This window comes from Bombina bombina, chromosome 6 (genome assembly GCF_027579735.1).
Source record: "Bombina bombina isolate aBomBom1 chromosome 6, aBomBom1.pri, whole genome shotgun sequence".
In the NCBI taxonomy this organism is placed as follows: domain Eukaryota; kingdom Metazoa; phylum Chordata; class Amphibia; order Anura; family Bombinatoridae; genus Bombina; species Bombina bombina.
Window position 1 is genome coordinate 246669469 of NC_069504.1, and position 21609 is coordinate 246691077.

At 35.4% G+C, this 21609-nt stretch overlaps 1 protein-coding gene across 1 annotated transcript in view; it reads right to left on the minus strand.

Annotated features, from left to right (window-relative positions):
• The window catches only part of TRHDE (thyrotropin releasing hormone degrading enzyme), a 1764002-nt gene that overhangs the window by 1195002 nt on the left and 547391 nt on the right, over nt 1-21609 (minus strand). The window contains exon 3 of the mRNA XM_053716777.1: nt 19181-19307. Coding sequence (XP_053572752.1) covers nt 19181-19307 — 127 coding nt within the window. The remainder of the gene's footprint in view (nt 1-19180; nt 19308-21609) is intronic.

A 21609-nucleotide genomic window follows, 5' to 3' on the forward strand; every position in this document is an offset into this window, starting at 1 on the left:
ATTAATTTTGATTTAAAGCAATCAAAATAATATCATAAAATAGTATCTAAAATCTCAGATTTTTTTCTTTTAACTATAGCTTCGGAATGATACATACTGGGCCACTCTTGGATCCTTGACCACCTATAGGACTAATCAGTAAAAGGTAGGGGAATGAGAGACCATTTTTGGGTCTTTATATAGCTCATCATAAAGAACTTGAACAAAAACATTGCAATATGCAGTACAATTAGTTATTTGAGGGGTTTAAATGAGTAGAATTAAAAAAAGAAGGTGATTACATATCTTATTGTCATCTTATCTGAAACTTAATAGCTTTAACTTTAGTAGGAAACAACTATACCTGAAGTAGAATAAGAAAGAGTGCTATTGTCTTAAGATCTAATTCAGACCAATAGTGCACAACTATTCTTCTTGGAGTTTCGTTCCCAGACTTGAGACTATTTATCTGATACCCAATATATATTTTAGTACAGGTTTCCGATTAATTGGTCTCTGGTGAGAACAATGTATAGTGACGTCTGAACAATTGTTTCCTATGGATATCGTATATTCGTATATATTTACAGCTAAAAAGATTGGGGAGGTCAATTGATATATTTTCATTTACAGAATAAACTCTTATTGTGGCAAATGTGTAGGGTGGGTGTTAGAGGACAGTTAGGGCAGATAAAACTAGTAGGTTGGCAAGTGTTTAGCCCATCTACCAGGAATCTATAGTAATTAGGTAAAATATATTTATTTGTGATGTTTCAACATGATACAGAGAATTGCCTAGGTTAGCATTTATTTTAATTTTAGCTAGTCCTATTCAACTATAAGGGTTGCCTTTAAGCATCTTTGCCTAGATTATGAGTTTTGCGCTATAGAGGGTGCGCAAAACCCCTAAACCACCAGCCCCACACATCGCAAAAAAACTAAATTAAACTATTAACCCCTAAACCTAACAACCCCCTAACTTTATATTAAAATTACAATATCCCTATCGTAAAATAAATTAAAACCTACCTGTGAAATTAAGAAAACCTAAGTTTAAACTATACATTAACCTAACATAACTATTATACTAAAATTAAAATAATTACCAATTAAAAAAACTAAATTACACCTAGGTATAGGCTGTAACGCAAGCTATTTAGCCAGACCGCACAGCCTATAATACCGGCGCTATGGAAATCCCAAACAAAAACATAATTTTTTTGAGTGCGGGATTGACGTTGCATTACAGGATAAAATGCTTGCGGTATAGCTATACCGACATGACTCGTAATGGCTGTATTACTGTTTTTACGCTGAAATTGTCATTTTCAACGTTAAAACCATAACGCAAAACACGTAATCTAGATGATTGAAAATTAAGTGGGTATGGCCTAGTTGCATGTAGGATCGGTGTTGGGTGTTGCAATAACTGAGATCTATCAAAGCCTGCAAAGACTGGAGAATATACTATAGTTCCGCAATAAGGACTATGTAAGTGATAGCAAGCAAATATATATATAAAACAATGACAATAAAATTCTAGCAAATAACTCTTCGTCTTAAAGTTGTTTGCTATTCTGAACAAATTATTAACTGTGTAGATAGAATAGGCTAAAAGTAGCAGAGAGACATATAACATTAACTTTTCAACTCTACAAAAAAAGGGTTCGTACTAATAGAATGTCCTGGTAGAATGTTCTGGAGGTCGGGCAGTGGTGTCTAGTCTAAGCTTATATTTTATTTGTAATGAAGCATGACTTATTGTTGTTATCTACAGCTGACCCCTGATCAGTCAATTGTCAGTTGAGGTAAAAAACCCAGAAAAAGAGTGCGCTAAAAAAGCTCTACCAGGAGATGTGTTAAAATCTTAAGAGCAAACCTTAACAATACATATAAATAATCCTAAATATTTCTAAGTAGTAAATAACACTCAGTAATAATACCCAATAATTTATGGCAATAAATTGTAGCTAAAATACAAACATATAAGTTTTAATAACACATTAAACACAGATATTAAGGTGCACCTTACTAGATAACATCATAACAATACAACAAATGTTGCTAAAAAGACAAATGGATACAATGTTTACAGCCTATGTTAAAACCTGCAAACAAGATTGTGAGAGACTGCTCCCGAGAGTATAATCCCCAAATTTATACGGAATCAAGAAATGTTCAAAACTCAAATGTGCTCCCTAGCACGGTTGATATAGAGTCTATTAGTGATTGTTAATTTCACTCTGATATAGGATTCAGTATCAAGTCCATATTATCATTACATACTCAGCAATGGAATACAAGTGTGTAAATGTACCTTATCAGGTTAGAAACCGGAGGATCCTATCACCAGAATACGAAAGTTATGATATAGTAAAAACTTTCTCTGACCTTACTCCTTGTTACAACATGGATCTGTTCAGCTCGGTGTTCTCACAGCCGTTACCAGCTCTCTGACGTGTATGTTACGTGTTCAGCTTCTCAGCCAAGATCTTGAAAAAAGCTTTGTGCTGAAACACGTAGATAAGTAGCCCTGTGTACCTGGCCACCATTCTACTGGATTCCGTTTGGAATATGTAAACTTTAATCGACATCAAGTGTTACAACTCATGAGCGCTCTGAGTTTAATCACAAATATATACAGTGATATTTGGTGTCTGGAAATCTACTAAGGACATAACAGCATAACGAACAAAGTGTTGTCTTGTATTGAGGATCCGAACTACAAACGCCGGTAATCTGACCCTTGGATTGGCTGAGAACCTGAACACGTAACATACACGTTAGAGAGCTGGTAACGGCTGTGAGAACGCCAAGCCGAATAGATCCACGTTGTAACAAGAAGCAAGGTCAGAGAAAGTTGTTACTATATCATAACTTTCGTATTCTGGTGAGTGGGATCCTCCGGTTTCTAATCTGATAAGGTACATTTACACACTTGTATTCCATTGCAGAGTACGTAATGATAATTATGGACTTGACACTGAATCCTATATTAGAGTGAAATTAACAATCACTAATAGACTCTATATCAACTGTAATAGGGAGCACATTCAAGTTTTGAACATTTCTTGATACCGTATCAATTTGGGGTTTATATTCTCGGGAGCAGTCTCTCACAATCTTGTTTGCAGGTTTTAACATTGGCTGTAAACATTGTATCCATTTGTCTTTTTTAGCAACAATTTTTTTTATTGTTATCTAGTAAGGTGCACCTTAATATCTGTGTTTAATGTGTTATTAAAACTTATATGTTTGTATTTTAGCTACAATTTATTGCCATAAATTATTGGGTATTATTATTGAGTGTTATTAACTTTTTAGAAATACTTAGGATTATTTATATGTATTGTTAAGATTTGCTCTTAAAATTTTAACACACCTCCTGGTAGAGCTTTTGCGCACTCTTTTTCTGTTTTTTTTTTACATTTTATAGAGTGATATAAGGGATTACCACTCTCTAGAGTTGCATTTTCTACCTCCGAGTACACTCCTGTTGCTTAGTTAATTTGAGTTAGTAATATACAACACTTTGGCAAACATAGTGAGCATATAATACAATTAGATGGAGTATCATTATATTTCCAAAATATTAGAATCCTCATACAAACACAGGCCTAGATTTAGAGTTTGGCGGTAGCCGTCAAAACCAGCGTTAGAGGCTCCTAACGCTGGTTTTAGGCTACCACCGGTATTTGGAGTCAGTCAGGAAAGGGTCTAACGCTCACTTTGCAGCCGCGACTTTTCCATACCGCAGATCTATCTTTTCAATGGGATCTTTCTAACTCCGGTATTTAGAGTTGTGGCTGAAGTGAGCGTTAAAAATCTAACGACAAAACTCCAGCCGCAGAAAAAAGTCAGTAGTTAAGAGCTTTCTGGGCTAACGCCGGTTTATAAAGCTCTTAACTACTGTGCTCTAAAGTACACTAACACCCATAAACTACCTATGTACCCCTAAACCGAGTTCCCCCCACATCGCCGCCACTCAATTAAATTTTTTTAACCCCTAATCTGCCGACCGCCACCTACGTTATACTTATGTACCCCTAATCTGCTGCCCCTAACACCGCTGACCCCTATATTATATTTATTAACCCCTAACCTGCTCCCCACAACGTCGCCACCAGTTACCTACAATAATTAACCCCTAATCTGCCGACCGCAAAGCGCCGCCACCTACATTATAGATATGTACCCCTAATCTGCTGCACCTAACACCACCGACCCCTATATTATATTTATTAACCCCTAATCTGCCCCCCTCAACGTCGCCTCCACCTGCCTACACTTATTAACCCCTAATCTGCCGAGCGGATCTCACCGCTAGTATAATAAAGTTATTAACCCCTAATCCGCCTCACTCCCGCCTCAATAACCCTATAATAAATAGTATTAATCCCTAATCTGCCCTCTGTAACATCGCCGACACCTAACTTCAATTATTAACCCCTAATCTGCCGACCGAATCTCGCCGCTACTGTAATAAATGGATTAGCCCCTAAAGCTAAGTCTGACCCTAACACTAACACCCCCCTAAATTAAATATAATTTCAATCTAACGAAATAAATTAACTCTTATTAAATAAATTATTCCTATTTAAAGCTAAATACTTACCTGTAAAATAAACCCTAATATAGCTACAATATAAATTATAATTATATTATAGCTATTTTAGGATTAATATTTATTTTACAGGCAACTTTGTAATTATTTTAACCAGGTACAATAGCTATTAAATAGTTAATAACTATTTAATAGTTACCTAGTTAAAATAATTACAAAATTACCTGTAAAATAAATCCTAACCTAAGTTACAATTAAACCTAACACTACACTATCAATAAATTAATTAAATAAAATACCTACAATTACCTACAATTAAACCTAACACTACACTATCAATAAATTAATTAAATACAATACCTACAATTATCTACAATTAAACCTAACACTACACTATCAATAAATTAATTAAATACAATTCCTACAAATAAATACAATGAAATAAACTAACTAAAGTACAAAAAATAAAAAAGAACTAAGTTACGAAAAATAAAAAAATATTTACAAACATTAGAAAAATATTACAACAATTTTAAACTAATTACACCTACTCTAAGCCCCCTAATAAAATAACAAAGCCCCCCAAAATAAAAAAATGCCCTACCCTATACTAAATTAAAAAAGTTCAAAGCTCTTTGACCTTACCAGCCCTGAACAGGGCCCTTTGCGGGGCATGCCCCAAAGAATTCAGCTCTTTTGCCTGTAAAAAAAACACATACAATACCCCCCCAACATTACAACCCACCACCCACATACCCCTAATCTAACCCAAACCCCCCTTAAATAAACCTAACACTAAGCCCCTGAAGATCTTCCTACCTTATCTTCACCATACCAGGTTCACCGATCGGTCCTCGGAAGTCTTGATCAAAGCCTCGGAAGTGTTGATCCAAGCCCAAGCGGGGGGCTGAAGAGTGACGTCCATCCTCTGGCTGAAGTCTGGATCCAAGCGGCAACTGAAGAAATCTATCATCGGGCTGAAGTCGGAAGTCCATCATCGGGATGAAGTCTTCTATCAAGCAGCATCTTCAATCTTCTTTCTTCCGGAGCCATCATCTTCCAGCCGACGCGGAACATCCTCTTCTCCCGACGCCTACTCGCCGAATGACGGTTCCTTTAAATGACGTCATCCAAGATGGCGTCTGTCGAATTCCGATTGGCTGATAGGATTCTATAAGCCAATCGGAATTAAGGTAGGAAAATTCTGATTGGCTGATGGAATCAGCCAATCAGATTGAAGTTCAATCCGATTGGCTGATCCGATCAGCCAATCAGATTGAGCTCGCATTCTATTGGCTGTTCCGATCAGCCAATAGAATGCGAGCTCAATCTGATTGGCTGATTCCATCAGCCAATCAGAATTTTCCTACCTTAATTCCGATTGGCTGATAGAATCCTATCAGCCAATCGGAATTCGACGGACGCCATCTTGGATGACGTCATTTAAAGGAACCGTCATTCGGTGAGTAGGCGTCGGGAGAAGAGGATGTTCCGCGTCGGCTGGAAGATGATGGCTCCGGAAGAAAGAAGATTGAAGATGCTGCTTGATAGAAGACTTCATCCCGATGATGGACTTCCCACTTCAGCCCGATGATGGAGTTCTTCAGTCGCCGCTTGGATCCAGACTTCAGCCCGAGGATGGACGTCACTCTTCAGCCCCCCGCTTGGGCTTGGATCAAGACTTCCGAGGACCGATCGGTGAACCTGATATGGTGAAGATAAGGTAGGAAGATCTTCAGGGGCTTAGTGTTAGGTTTATTTAAGGGGGGTTTGGGTTAGATTAGGGGTATGTGGGTGGTGGGTTGTAATGTTGGGGGGGTATTGTATGTGTTTTTTTTACAGGCAAAAGAGCTGAATTCTTTGGGGCATGCCCCGCAAAGGGCCCTGTTCAGGGCTGGTAAGGTAAAAGAGCTTTGAACTTTTTTAATTTAGAATAGGGTAGGGCATTTTTTATTTTGGGGGGCTTTGTTATTTTATTAGGGGGCTTAGAGTAGGTGTAATTAGTTTAAAATTGTTGTAATATTTTTCTGATGTTTGTAAATATTTTTTTATTTTTTGTAACTTAGTTCTTTTTTATTTTTTGTACTTTAGTTAGTTTATTTCATTGTATTTATTTGTAGATATTGTATTTAATTAATTTATTGATAGTGTAGTGTTAGGTTTAATTGTAGGTAATTGTAGGTATTTTATTTAATTAATTTATTGATAGTGTAGTGTTAGGTTTAATTGTAACTTAGGTTAGGATTTATTTTACAGGTAATTTTATAATTATTTTAACTATTTTAGCTATTAAATAGTTCTTAACTATTTAATAGCTATTGTACCTGGTTAAAATAAATAAAAAGTTGCCTGTAAAATAAATATAAATCATAAAATAGCTATAATATAATTATTATTTATATTGTAGCTATATTAGGATTTATTTTACAGGTAAGTATTTAGCTTTAAATTGGAATAATTTATTTAATAAGAGTTAATTAATTTCGTTAGATTTAAATTATATTTAACTTAGGGGGGTGTTAGTGCTAGGGTTAGACTTAGCTTTAGGGGTTAATACATTTATTAGAATAGCGGTGAGCTCCAGTCGGCAGATTAGGGGTTAATGTTTGAAGTTAGGTGTCGGCGATGTTAGGGAGGGCAGATTAGGGGTTAATACTATTTATTATAGGGTTAGTGAGGCAGATTAGGGGTTAATAACTTTATTATAATAGCTGTGCGGTCCGCTTGGCAGATTAGGGGTTAATAAGTGTAGGCAGGTAAAGGCGACGTTGTGGGGGGCAGATTAGGGGTTAATAAATATAATATAGGGGTCGGCGGTGTTAGGGGCAGCAGATTAGGGGTACATAGGGATAATGTAAGTAGCGGAGGTTTACGGAGCAGCAGATTAGGGGTTAATAATAATATGCAGGGGTCAGCGATAGCGGGGGCGGCAGAATAGGGGTTATTAAGTGTAAGGTTAGGGGTGTTTAGACTCGGGGTACATGTTAGAGTGTTAGGTGCAGACGTAGGAAGTGTTTCCCCATAGCAAACAATGGGGCTGCGTTAGGAGCTGAACGCGGCTTTTTTGCAGGTGTTAGGTTTTTTTTCAGCTCAAACAGCCCCATTGTTTTCTATGGGGGAATCGTGCATGAGCACGTTTTTGAAGCTTGCCGCGTCCGTAAGCACCGCTGGTATCGAGAGTTGAAGTTGTGTTAAATATGCTCTACGCTCCTTTTTTGGAGCCTAACGCAGCCATTCTGTGAACTCTCAATACCAGCGGTATTTAAAAGGTGCGGCCAGAAAAAAGCACTCGTAGCTAACGCACCCCGTTGGCCGCAGAACTCTAAATCTAGACGTTAGGGTGTCTATAGAGGAGAGAAGAAAACACAGTAGAACCACAATGTATATATATAGTATAATATTGTTTCAGACCTTAGGGCCTGAAAAAAGATACTTTAGTTAAGCACATTCCATCTTAAATTTGTTTGCTATTCTGAACAAATGATTAGTTGTGGAGGTAACATAGACTATAAGTAGCTGAGATACATATAACATTAACTTCTTAACTCTTGGAGAATGGTTCGCAATAGTGATATGTCCTGGTCAGAGGAAAAATACTTAGTCATGTTCTAGAGGGAGTGTAGTGGTGTCTTAGCTAGGCTCATAATAGTGATGTAAGGAAACATTACTTAAATCTACAGCTAATCACTACGCAGAGTCAGTTGTCAATTAAGTTGAGTTAGGAGTATACTACAATTTAGCATACATAGTGAGCATATAATACAATTTAATGGAGTATCATTACATTTCCAAAACAGAAGGATCACCCTTCAAATTTAGGGTGTCTATAGAGAAAATAAAAAAATACAATAGAATCACAATTATATATATATTTATATTTATATTATATATAGTATACCATCATGTTTAGCTCTGTCTTGGCCAATTAAATTGGTGGAGGACCTTGGTAGAGCATCCTCTTCAGTTAACCAATGTTTAAGCAGTGCTCTTCCATTATCAGGTGAGTCAACTGTAATGAGAGAGCCTCCTTTGTTGATCAAAAGTTTAGTAGGATATCCTGATCGGTATATGTATTCCTCTCTGCCTGAGGGCTGTTGTAGTTTCTCTGAATGTCACTCTTTTCCTTAAGGTAAATTGGGATAAGCTACGTTGCTTATTAGGAAAATGCAGGACTGGAGAGTTTTAAGGATTTTAGGTTGGATATATCTCCTATCTGGGGCTCTGGTCTCCACTGTACACAGACTGATAAAGGTGAGAGGATATGACCCGTTCAGCTCTCCTGAGTGAGGAAGGGAGAGAGGAAGGTACACCACCTATATTTTAAACTTTTTTTTCCTCTTGCTTATGTGGTTTATATAAGCCCCTTAGACAGATCTGTTGTAATGTCCTTCTTTAAGACCGTATAAATATATTGGGGAATTGAAAGGGATATGAAACCCAAACATTTTATTTCATGATTCAGATAGAGAATACAATTTGAAACAACTTTCCAATTTACTTATATTATCTAAATTGTTTCATTCTATTGGTATCATGTGTTGAATGAGCAGCAATGCAGTAATGGTTTTGAACTTATATATTTATGCAGCTACCAATCAACAGCTAGAACCTAGGTTCTCTGCTGCTTCTGAGTTTGCCTAGTTAAACATTTCAGCAAAAGAAAACAAGAGAAGGAAGCAAATTAAGTAATAGAAGTAAATTAGAAAGTTATTTAAAATTGTATTCTCTATCTGAATCATGAAAGAACATTTTGGGGTTTCATGTCCCATTAAATGTGAGGTCATGGGTCTTAGGCTTAGAGGGCAGTCAAATAATAAGCTGTTGAAGCTATAGCTGTAAGGAAGGCCACAAAGTAGACTGGGATGTAAGGACTGTGTAACAGTTGTACCTCTTTCTTTCATGAGATCTTGGATTGTATTTCAGGTACCAGGTCCATAGGTCTTTTACAGGAACATCATGTAGCCCCCAATCCTGAGGGTGTACTGGTAGAGTGATACAGGGTCTGCACCTTGGTTGTGGCTTGCACTGTTAGTCGCAGGTTTACAGCTAACATATCCCTGCGGCCTAGCCAGTTTGTGTCAGGGTGGCGCAGTGTCTCTGTTCCACACTGCGTGCGAGGCAAATACACCTCCAAGGGTGATCTCCGGATTTTCCTGCAGATTTATTGGAGAGCAGTAAATTGTCGACTGCCAGAGTGCCAGTAAATTGTGGCTGCTCCCTACTGCTCTATGTGATGATCTTCGCAGAGATAATGGATGACGGTCTCCTTCACTCAGACTGCTTCTTATGCTGGGGATGTCTATTTTGCCCCCTAGAGTATCAGCCACAACTTAGGGGGAAATTGAGCTGCACTGAGCGGTCAAAGAGATTTACATTTTTGGCACAGGTCCGGAGCTGCTCCGGCCCCCCGCATTTTTATTGTTTGATTTTTTTAAATATTGGTTTTCAGCAAGCATTTATTTTCTAAATGTTACTTAATACTTAAACTTTAAGCTGTTAGAGGGTTAAAATATTGATAGACTTTATACAATTTAACAATTTTGTAAGTCTTTCTATATGGTGGATTTATAAAATGGCCTGTGGAAGAAATACTGATTATATATGATTAAACATTTTAGATGTTTATTACTTTTTCCTAAACAGGATAATTCCTTTTATTATGATGCACTTATTGATTCAAGCCTATACATATACCTGTTTCCTATCAAGATAGTTTTCTAATGGTGTGATTAATATATTTGACCATATGTGTTTATATTTCCATATATGTATATATTGTTTGATATATTAAACCTTCCTCTTTTTGAATATTTACCATTGTTAGGGGTCTGAAAGTAGCCCACCTGCATCTATAGAAGGAAGCATTGTAAGAAACGTTATAGCTAAAAATGTAGGGTTCAACTAGTGCAGGTGTTCTGTTAAGGGGCCAAACTTTTGAAAAGAGTGAACCACGTCACTTCCTGTGACGTTACATCAGCTGTTGTATACATTTTTGCCCTAATGCGCATGCGTGCCAGCTTCATCACATACCTGGCCACATACGTCACTGGGAAACTATTTAGATGTGTGAAATTCAGAAGCCTTTCGATAGCGCATGCGTGGGATTTTCTATCACAAATGGGGGGGTTTATGGAAAGATGTTTATTGGTCTCCTCGGCAATATTCGGAATTCCGCCCCCCCCCACTGCAACTACTCCCATTAAGCTGAGTCTCCGTGCGTGTCGGCTATCGCCACTGCTTCTTCTGCTGATCCAATGCAGCTTTTCACAGGCTCCCTTCAATGTAATTGTTTAAACATTTGTTGCAGCAGTAAGCATTGGATCAGCAGAAGAAGCAGTGGCGATAGCCAACTGGCTGTTTGTCATGCACGCACGGAGACTCAGCTTAATGGGAGTAGTTGCAGTGAACTTCATAATATTGCAGAGGAGACGAATAAACAGCTTTCCATAAACACCCCCATTTGTGATAGAAAATCCCAAGCATGCGCTATAGAAAGGTTTCTGAATTTCACCGCTCTAAATAGTTTCCCAGTGACGTATGCGGCCAGGTATGTGATGACGCTGGCACGCATGCGCATAAGGGCAAAAATGTGTACAACAGCTGATGTAATGTCACAGGAAGTGACATGGTTCACTCTTTTCAAAAGTTCGGCCCCTTAACAGAACACAGGCATTTGACTTCATCCAATATTATCAATTCTAGCTTAGGTTTTTAGTTTTCAGAAAGTTGACAGCCTGATTGATATGTAAATGAACACTAATTCTGTCACAGTGTGTGAGAAAACGTATGCTCCAACATTACAGCCCTCAGTACAAAGAGCTTCAGTATCAGACAACTTTTTAGGGGTTACATTTTTGACAGCTTTAAAGGGACATGAAACCGCAAAACATTCTTTCATGATTCAAATAGAGAATATTATTTTCAAAAAGTTTCCAAAGTTTTTTTAATTTTTTTTTTATCAAATTTGCTTCATTCTCATGTTATTCTTTGTTGATGAGATATCTAGATAGGTAGTGTTCACATGTCTAGAGCACTATATAACAGGAAATAATTATGCCATATAGTGGTACTGCAGACACGAGCATACTTATGAACTTGCCTTCCTCCTTTTCAACAGGATAAAAAGAGAATGAAGAAAATTTGAAAACAAGGTATATTTGAAAGATTTTTAAAATTGTATTTTCTATCTTAATCATAAAAAAAATATTTTGGCTTTTATGTCCCTTTAAAGAGAGCTGCAGCTACAGGAGGAAAAGCAATAGCATATCGAGTAGTGGCCATTCTGGGGTAGTTGTGCCCAGCAATTTAATGTCCCTTTAAATGCATTAGCAATTGCATATTCTAGTTGCAAAATGTCGCCCAGGTATTCTGTGTCAGAAATTTTTATAAATTGTTTAAGTGACCCCTATTGTTAAATCATATAAGTATGACTGTTCTTTTTGTTAAAGGGACAGTAAACACCTTGTAAAGACATTTCTATTATGTTGCTATAGAACAATATATCTGCAAAGTCTAAAAGATTTTAAAACAAATTAACATCTTTTTAGCATATTTTTTCAATAACCAAACTCCACTCACCATTTTCTTTATGTGAAGGAGACAATCTGGGCTTTATTCTAGAGACAAGGCTAGCCATGGTCATAATGTTGGCATTGCATCACAGTGGTTATTAGATAGAGAAAGATATGTATCAGGGTTACCCTTGAGTGGTAAGCAGGGTGCTTGTTACCTTCTAAAAATTAGAAAAATCCTTAATTTGCAGAGCTAAATTACATACAAAGTAGGCAAAATAAACAATAAGGGTCAGATTACAAGTGGAGTGTTAATTTATTACACGCCTGTAAACAGAAAAATTTTCTTGTTAGTTTTTTATTTAAAAAAAAATTAGCATTTTTTTTAATTAAAACAAAATGCACAAAGCAGTTTTTAGGGGTTAAAGTTGGTGGGTGTGGGGTAAACTTCCTGTAAATACCGGTATACTGTATATGTATATGCTTATATACATATATATTTATGTGTTAATATATGTATATACACATATAAACACATAAATATATATGCATATATTAATTTACTTATATATTTAACATTTGCTGCCCATTGCTGCGTGACATACCCCCTTGGCTGCGCTAGGTTTTCATGCTGTATCTTACAGCATGAGAACGAGGCCCTCATTAGAGCCTATGGAAGTGTGCTCTCATGATCGTAAAGCTTCCATGCAATGCGAATGCAAGGTCGCATTCACATTGCAGCTAACTTGTAACACCAGCGCACATTTGAGTGCGCTGGTATTACTAAGTGGAGTGCAAATATCGCCCCCAGGAAATCGATATTTTGCACTCCACTTGTAATCTAACCCTAAATGTATTTTGAAAAGTTGTTTAATTACACATAACATTTTATATAAAAATCTCAAGGTGTTTGCTTTCCCTTTAAAGGGACATAATACTCATATGCTAAATCACTTGAAACTGATGCAGTATAACTGTAAAAAGCTTACAGGAAAATATTACCTTAGCATCTCTATGTAAAAAAAAAGATATTTTACCTCACAATCTCCTCAGCTCAGCAGAGTAAGTTCTGTGTAAAACTTATATTCAATTGCTGCTCAGCTGCAGGTAAAAAAAAAAAAAAATGAAGAAATGAACAGCAGCCAATCAGCATCAACAGTGCTGAGGTCATGAACCCTTTTACTGTGATCTCATGAGATTTGACTTAACTCTCATGAGATTTCATTGTAAATTTCCTTAAGCTGAATAGGGAAATAAGATGAGAGTGCACGTAAGCTCCCTCCTTCCGCTGTCCCAGAACAGACATACTGATTTGCTTCTTAGAAGTCCTTTACAATGGGATGTGGCTACAGAGAAACTTTTAAGGTAAAATAGCTTTCTTTTTTGCATAGAGATGTTCAGGTGATATTTTCTAGTCAGCTTTTTAAAGCTATGCTGCATCACTTTCAAGTGTTTAAACATTTGGGTATTATGGTCCTTTAAGGTAAATATCGTCTTTAAAAATTCAATTTGTATCTTTCAATTTAGTGTTACAAGCACTGCGTAATATCTTGGCTCATTTCTGTTATTATTATTATTACTATTATGATTCATTATTTATTTATTTGTATAGCACTTCACATTTCCATAGCTCTGGGTTTGTACAACTACTACTAATTAATCAATTATAATTTATAGTTTTATATGTGCCAGTAATATCTTTATTATCACATTATATTTATTAATACTATATTTATCTTTTCTTGTCATATATGCCACTTATTTCATAGGAATCTGGAGACTAATCTTGTTTCTATGAAACCATATAATTAGTAATGATGCATTTTGTTTAAACAAATCTTTTTAGTTACCAGGTTTAGTTATGACTTCAAATTTATCAGGCAGCTTTGATAGGAAAACTTTCATCAGAGAGGAGTGGTACAAGCAAATGGGGCATGAATGAAATATGAAATTACTTGGTCCTTTCATACTTGTTCTGACTAAATATTTAAGCATTCAGATTAATGTATGAATATCTGAGTACAATAGAAAAGCTGAATAATTTGTGCTGAGTATCCACTATCCAGAATCTATTATTCAAATGAATAATGTAAAAGATCTTGTGTATCTATATTTATGATGAGGAAATAAATAACAATTTTTTTTATTTTTTTTTTTCATGTCTGCATGTTTCATTTGTAAAAACCAATATCCACAGGACATTAGATTGGGATGTATGGGTAACTATGCAAGATATAGCAAATCATGAATTTGTTTCAATTAAATGGGACACAGAGCTCTAATGATGCATGTCACCATACTGATGAAATCGCTGCAATACTCATCTTTATCAGTTTCATCCTATGAATTAAACATGTGTTTACAAGTGATCTACTGCATGACTGGAGCTACAGCCAAAAAACCTTAACTACACCATATGTAAATTAATGAATGCTGAGTCAATTTCCATATAAATGTTCTTGTTATGACATCAAAATCACAATGTCAGGAATATACCTTGATGACTAACCATTATGATTTTGTGCTCATGATAATATCTTTATATAATAATAATAATAATAATATGTGTTTCTTAATGATCATCACTCACTGTGCTGCTAGAATATGGTTCTTTTTAATTATAATTTGCATCTTAAAGGGACATTCCAGCCAAATTGAAATCCATGTGGATGCATTTTAGTTTTGAATAGAAACATTTTATAATAAACATTTATGTCTAAAAAAAGTTGTAGCTGTTTCAAAAGTGTATTTAAGTATGCACCATGGACCAGCATTTTAAGCACTTGCTCAGAGAGCCTACGGTGCAATGTGTTAATTGCTGACATGATAGAAGCCCCACTGATCACCAAATATACTTTAATAATTACACAACACCTTCCTCAAAGAACAAAAAAGTGTTTATGTTTTGCTGGTAAGAAAGTATGTCCAGCATTAAAGGGACAGTAAACACCAAAAATGGTATTGCTTAAAAAGATAGATAATACCTGTATTTACCATTCCCCAATGTTGCATACCTCTGTGATTACCTTGCATCTAAGCTTCTGCCGACTGCCTCCTTATATCAGATCTTTTGGAAGACTTGCATTTGAGGCAATTAGTGCTGACTCTTAAATAATTCTATGGGCATGTGCACAATGTTACCTATATGGCAAATATGAACTAATGGTAAGGTAAGAGGGGACCTTCAATGGATTAGAAATTAGCATGAGCCTTCCTATGTTTAGCTTTCAACTAAAAATACCAAGAGAACTAAGCAAAATTTTATGATAAAAATAAATTGGAAAGTTGTTTAAAATTACATGCCTTATCTGAATCATGAAAATGTTATTTGGACTTTATTTTCCCTTTAATTTGTAAGAATATTCTGAACAGTTTACCTATTTTCTTTCTCTTTTTACTTTCTTTTATTTTCCTTCCTTCCTTTCTTTTGTGTTATTCATATTTCAAGCAAGTTTTTAACTTGCACACTTTTGCCGATTCAAAGGTAGAATTTTTGATGTAAGCTTTGTTTTGGCATTCATTTCATATATAATGATACAACTTCAAGCTGAAACCAAAAAGATCACAAAATTTGGAGTTTGAATACATGAAATAAACCTTCTTTAGTGAACACTTTGGATTGCCCGTGAATGCTTGATGCATTTTAGCCATTCAAGTCTCTTTGAAGCCCTCATTATTTAAGCTTACTTTCTGATACTGTGCATAATATTGAAACCAGTCAGCGGCTGAAAGATTGATGTGTTTTTCTAATGCATACTTTTATGGTGCACTTACTACATTACAACTCTATGCATTTTAATGTCTGTCTGTGATGTACTGCATACATATTTGTGGAATATAGATTAAACATACATAAATACATATACAAGAACCCTGGAATGTTTACAATTTCTGTCCATATGCTCAAAACAATTCTAGTAATACCTTACTTTAGAAATCTATATAGTAAAGTGATATCAATATAGAGCATAATTTAAACAGACTCATTTTATTTTACTTGAATACATACATAGATTTTATGCAAAAGGACTTTCTGATAAACAACGCGGCAGCATTTTTCATAAGGTCTAGTAAAGAGATACTGTAGATTTTACGAGTAGAGTAACCCTAGCTTGGTTTGAAAAAAAAAAAATACTAATTTATTTTAGAGATTTAAAAGTTTAAAATAATTTAATTTCAATGATTTTGTAAAATAAATAGAATATATTCTGCTATGTTAAGAACATTGGAATCTGAAATAATATTTTCATGTCAGGTTAGTGCACTTGAGAAAATGTGATCAGGTTTGTGCATGGTGCTTTTTTCTCACTTTTCCTGCACCATTGACTTCTACTAGGGAATACGTTAATATTCGCAATATTCTAACTTCGGCTTTTTGCGCATGTTGGGTTAGTGCGCATGTGAAATCGTTTTACTTTCAACTTGTAATACACTTGCTACCCAACAAGCAAAAAAAGCTTACTTGTAGCACAGTTAACACATGAATGGGAACAATAATTAGCACTCCACTCATTATCTAGCCCAATACCTCATATAATATATTAGATAGGGATGCACCGAAATTTCAGCTGCAGAAAGTTTCGGCCGAAAATTGCATTTTTGGCTATTTCGTTTTTTTAGCCTGTTATTTTCGGTAAAATTATTGTGTAGCATGTTTCAAATTTTATGCTAGCCTAGAGCTGCTGTTTAAGTTTATTACTTGACTTACTGTCCTGCATATAATGAGTTTTCTAGGACTATACTTTATTTGGATAATTAGTAAAAAAAAACCTGTTAAATATGATTCTGTTACACATAGAACTAAATGAAGAATAATACAGTATATTGATATTTATAATTGTTTTAAGTAGGGATGCACCAAAATTTTGGTCGCAGAAACATTTTGGCCGAAAATGGCATTATTGTTTGCCTGTTTTTTCTTGGTAAAATTATTGTGTAGCATATTATTGTTTTAAGATATTTTTGTCCAATTTTAGTGTGTTACTTTCAATAAAAGTGTGGGATTTTTTTATTGGCTCTAATTATGCAAAAAAACCCACTAAAAAAATAATTTGAAAAAATACATTTTCTGTATCCGTTTCGGTTTTCGGCCAAGTGCATCCCGGATTTTCGGTTTCGGTCCAGAATTTCCATTTCGGTGCATCACTAATATTAGACAATATAAAGATATATAGCCCCAAATATCCAGAGTGAGATTTAGCACCTTTAAACTACAACAGCATGAAACTGAATAACTAGACCATGAAACTTAAGTATAAAGCTACTCTTATACCTCTGTCAAGAATAAATGCACCTTGTTATCTGCTTAAGGCTCCATAAGATTATCATCATAAAATACATTGAGAAGAAAAACATATTCTTTGTTGACATGATGGTAATGGATACAGTGTCACCTTAATAGTAAGTAAATACATAGTAATGTCTTATAATAAAAAAACTCAATACATTAACTAAAGTAAGATAAAAGAAAAGCATCAGACTACAAGGTCATTTTTTTTTTTTTTTTTAAAGACAGCTGTAAAGCTTTTAATGGAACTGTCAGGGATCTGATTAGACCTATAGCCCATGCCAGATCTGGGGATGTCTAGATCTCTTTGAAGTAAACACAGATATCAATTTTCATATACTAGTATTGAATGTAGGTTCCATGGGTCTCTAAGTCCCGTATGTCCATCAATCTCTATTACCATGACTTTATAGGATTTGGATGCATCCAAGTAGCGGGAAATGTCCCCACTATCCACACAGCTGGATCCAGCTATCACTAGATGCCAGCTAACAACCCCCATTGTCCAGGGGACAAATTGGTCTGTTGCAGGGACAGTTCTCAGTAGCAGGGATGTGTAGACTAGTGGTTATATTCAGAACCTTTTCTATGACATCTATATGGCCAAAAATATGTGGACAACCCTACTAATTTTGAGTTCATGTGTTTCAACTACACCCAGGTGCATAAAATCCAGCACATAGCCATTAAATCTCCACAGACAGATATTTGCAATAAAATTTGTCAGAGCTCATTGACTTTAAACATGGCACTGTCATAGGATGCCACCTTTGCCACAATTCAGTTCATGAAATTTCTGCACTGCAAGATGTGCCCTGGTCAACTGTAAGCGCTCTTACAGTTGTGTAGTGGAAGAATAAAGGGACAGTATAAGAGCCAAGCTATGTAGTGGTAAACCAAACAAACTCGCAGAGCATCCAGCTTGTGCGAATTGCACTTTTGTAATAGTGCTACACCTTTTTTATCTCTATGGTTTTGCCTATCATTGGAGCACCTTCTTGTTCTTTTCTATGTCAGTTTTTTGAGTGACGACTATTCTGAAGAAGAGCTGATCTTGGTACATGCTTCTATCTTCACAAGCCTAGGAGGACCCCTTTGTTGTCTTTTGACCTGTTTTTGGTGTTAGTCAGAGAGAGACTGCTGAGTGCTAGAGCACATAAAATTGCCTAGCATCTGTTGTATTATTCAATACTGAGTTTCAAACTCCCTCTGGAAGCAACATCAGTACAAGAACTTTGTGTCTAGAGCTTCATGAAATGGCTTTCCATGGCCTAACAACTGTACAAAACCCTCACATCAACATGCACAATTCCAAACACTGGCTAGAGTGGTGTAAAGCAGTAGAAACGTTCTCAGGATCAATCATGATTCACTTTCTGGCAGTATGATGGAAGAATTTGGGTACACTGATAACGGAAGTGAATTGTAAAGTGCTTTTTTTTTTTTTTTACATTGCAAGCCTTATCTGAATCATAAAAGTTTAATTTTGAATTACCTCCAATTAAAAATGTTACTTTTGTTTCTATTTTTCAAGAAAAATATTAAAAAAAATCAATTGATTGGAAAATACAATAACATTCTGCAAATCCAGTACTGGTAATTGGACTAAAAATATTTTAATAGTAGACTCCATTTAATAAAAGTATATACATGCAATATCATATTTAGTTTACTGGAAATTATGAAAATAATAAGCACAGCACTAATTTATTAGTGGCCTTTATAAATGAAAAATTCTAAATCTAGAACTACATTTACTCTTCAAGCCTACAAATGGAGGTAGACTGCGAATATGACATAACTGCAATGCTGTGGAAAATGTACATAAGAAATTCTCACCTAATTTTGGTAGGGAATATGGAACTTTAAAATATTCTTCATAAAACTCCAAGAGCCTTTTTGTGATATTAAGGGCATAATCCCCAGATCCTCTTCTGATTGCATCAGGTCTTGCATATAATCTTACCTAAAAAGGAAAACACATAAATACTTTATCAATTAATTCTGCCTTTTAACTTTCAAGCATATATCAGAAACTGAACATATTAGGAGAGGCCATTTTCAGATGCATGGCAAATTGTTCCCTTTTTAAAAGAAATTGTATGATTCATTCAAAACACTTTTGTAATATGTTTCTTCAGTTGCCAAAAAAAAAAGATTTACCACCTTATACTAAAAAAAAAATATTTTCAAAGGAATTACATCTGTTTGCAAGAGATATGATGCTACATGGGTAAGAAATAAAATGTCAATTTCAAATGTGTTTTGTAATTGTTGGCATAGTCATTATGAAAAAGAAATGCGTTACTGATATTTATTTCTGGTAATTAGACATAATACTTTTGAGTGATGAAAACTGTTGCACGTTTTTTATGCTGTATATTTCATATGTATAGAGTAAGAAAAGAACTGTACAGGGTATACATTAATTCATTTTATTTGGATATGATTAATAGCATTGTTGTATGGATACATCTACTACAAATTTAAAGGGACAGTCAACACCAGAATTTTTGTTGTTTAAAAAGAAAGATAATCCCTTTATTACCCATTCCCCAGTTTTGCATAATCAACGCTGTTATAGAAATACACTTTTTACCTCTGTGATTATCTTGTATCTAAGCTTCTGCTGACTGCCCCCTTAATTCAGTTCTTTTGACAGACATGAAGTTTAGCCAATCAGTGCTCACTCCTAGGTCACTTTACGTACATGAGCTCAATGTTATCTATATGAAACATGTGAACTAATGTCCTCTAGTGGTCAAAATGTATTCAGATTAGAGGCAGTCTTCAAGGTCTAAGAAATTAGCATACGAACCTCCTAGTTTTAGCTTTCAACTAAGAATACCAAGAGAACAAAGCAAAATTGGTGATAAAAGTAAATTGGGAAGTTGTTTAAAATTGCATGCCCTATTTAAATCATGAAAGTTTTTTTTGGACTTGACTGTCCTTTTAAATATAGGAATATGAGTATGGGCTCCATGTACAAAGCAACATAAGCTGCCCCGGAGCCCTTGTGAGACAGGTTTGCACATGTAAGAAGCAGCGATCATTAGGTCGCTGCTTCTTACACTCTTCGCCATCTCTGAGGAGACAAAGAAAAATCACCCCGAAAGGGTCTCTTGGTTGTACAAGAGAAGGAGCGAGCTTGTCATGCTCAATTGAGCATGTAATGATACATAGGGCAGAGGACAGGATCTGCTGCCTATTTGCCAGGAAGGCAAGCGGACATCTTCTCAAGTTGAAGGCCGATGATCAAACTTCTGTCATCTAAAAATGTCATAGATTAGTAGATGTGTGCATTCGGCAGCTTCGTTAGCGGCCAAATGCTGACGAAGGCTCACAGCCTTCAGCTCTTTTCAGAGCCGGATTTATTCTAATGAAAGTGCAACACACTAAGATCTATGCAAATCCAGATATTAGTGTGCTGAACTTTCACAAGAAATGCGGCTCTAAAAAAAAAAAATTTGAAGCCTGCGAGTGGCCATCTTCTTCTGCATTTGGCAGTTAACGAAGCTGCCAAATGCACACATCTATAGATTATCAAACAAATTTACTTATCATCTGTCAATCCATTAGTGAATGCAGACTGGGTACATTTATAATATCTGTTTTCCTTCTATTACAACGCATTGTGGTAAAATAGTCATGTTAGTTGGTATGATGATAATCTCCTGACCATCATGCTAAAAAAGTACTTTATACAATTAAGAAAGGGACCAAATTAATATAAACTATAAAATATTTTTATAACTTTGAAATAGGGGTTAAAGGGCCATAACAGTCAAAAATGACATGCTCAAATTCGTTAGAATTAGGTATTAAAGGGACAGTCAATACAAAAATTGTTATTGTTTAAAAATATAGGTAATGCCTTTACTATCCATTCCCCAGCTTTGCACAACCAACATGGCTATATTAATATACTTTATAACCTTTAAGCCTCTAAATGTCTGTGTGTTTCTAAGTCACTAAAACAGCCCCATGATCACATGCTTTTTTATTAGCTTTTCACAACAGGAGAGTGCTAGTTCATGTGAGCTATATAGATAACATTGTGCTCACGCCCGTGGGTTCTAACAACACAGCACTTATTGGCTTAAATGCAAGTCAATAGATAATAAATAAAAAGTCATGTGATCAGGGGGCAGTAAGAAGATGCTTAGATGCAAAGTAATCACAGAGGTACAATGTGTATTAATATAACCAATAGGGGAATGGGTAATTAAGGGATCATCTATCTTTTTAAACAATAAAAAAATTGAGTT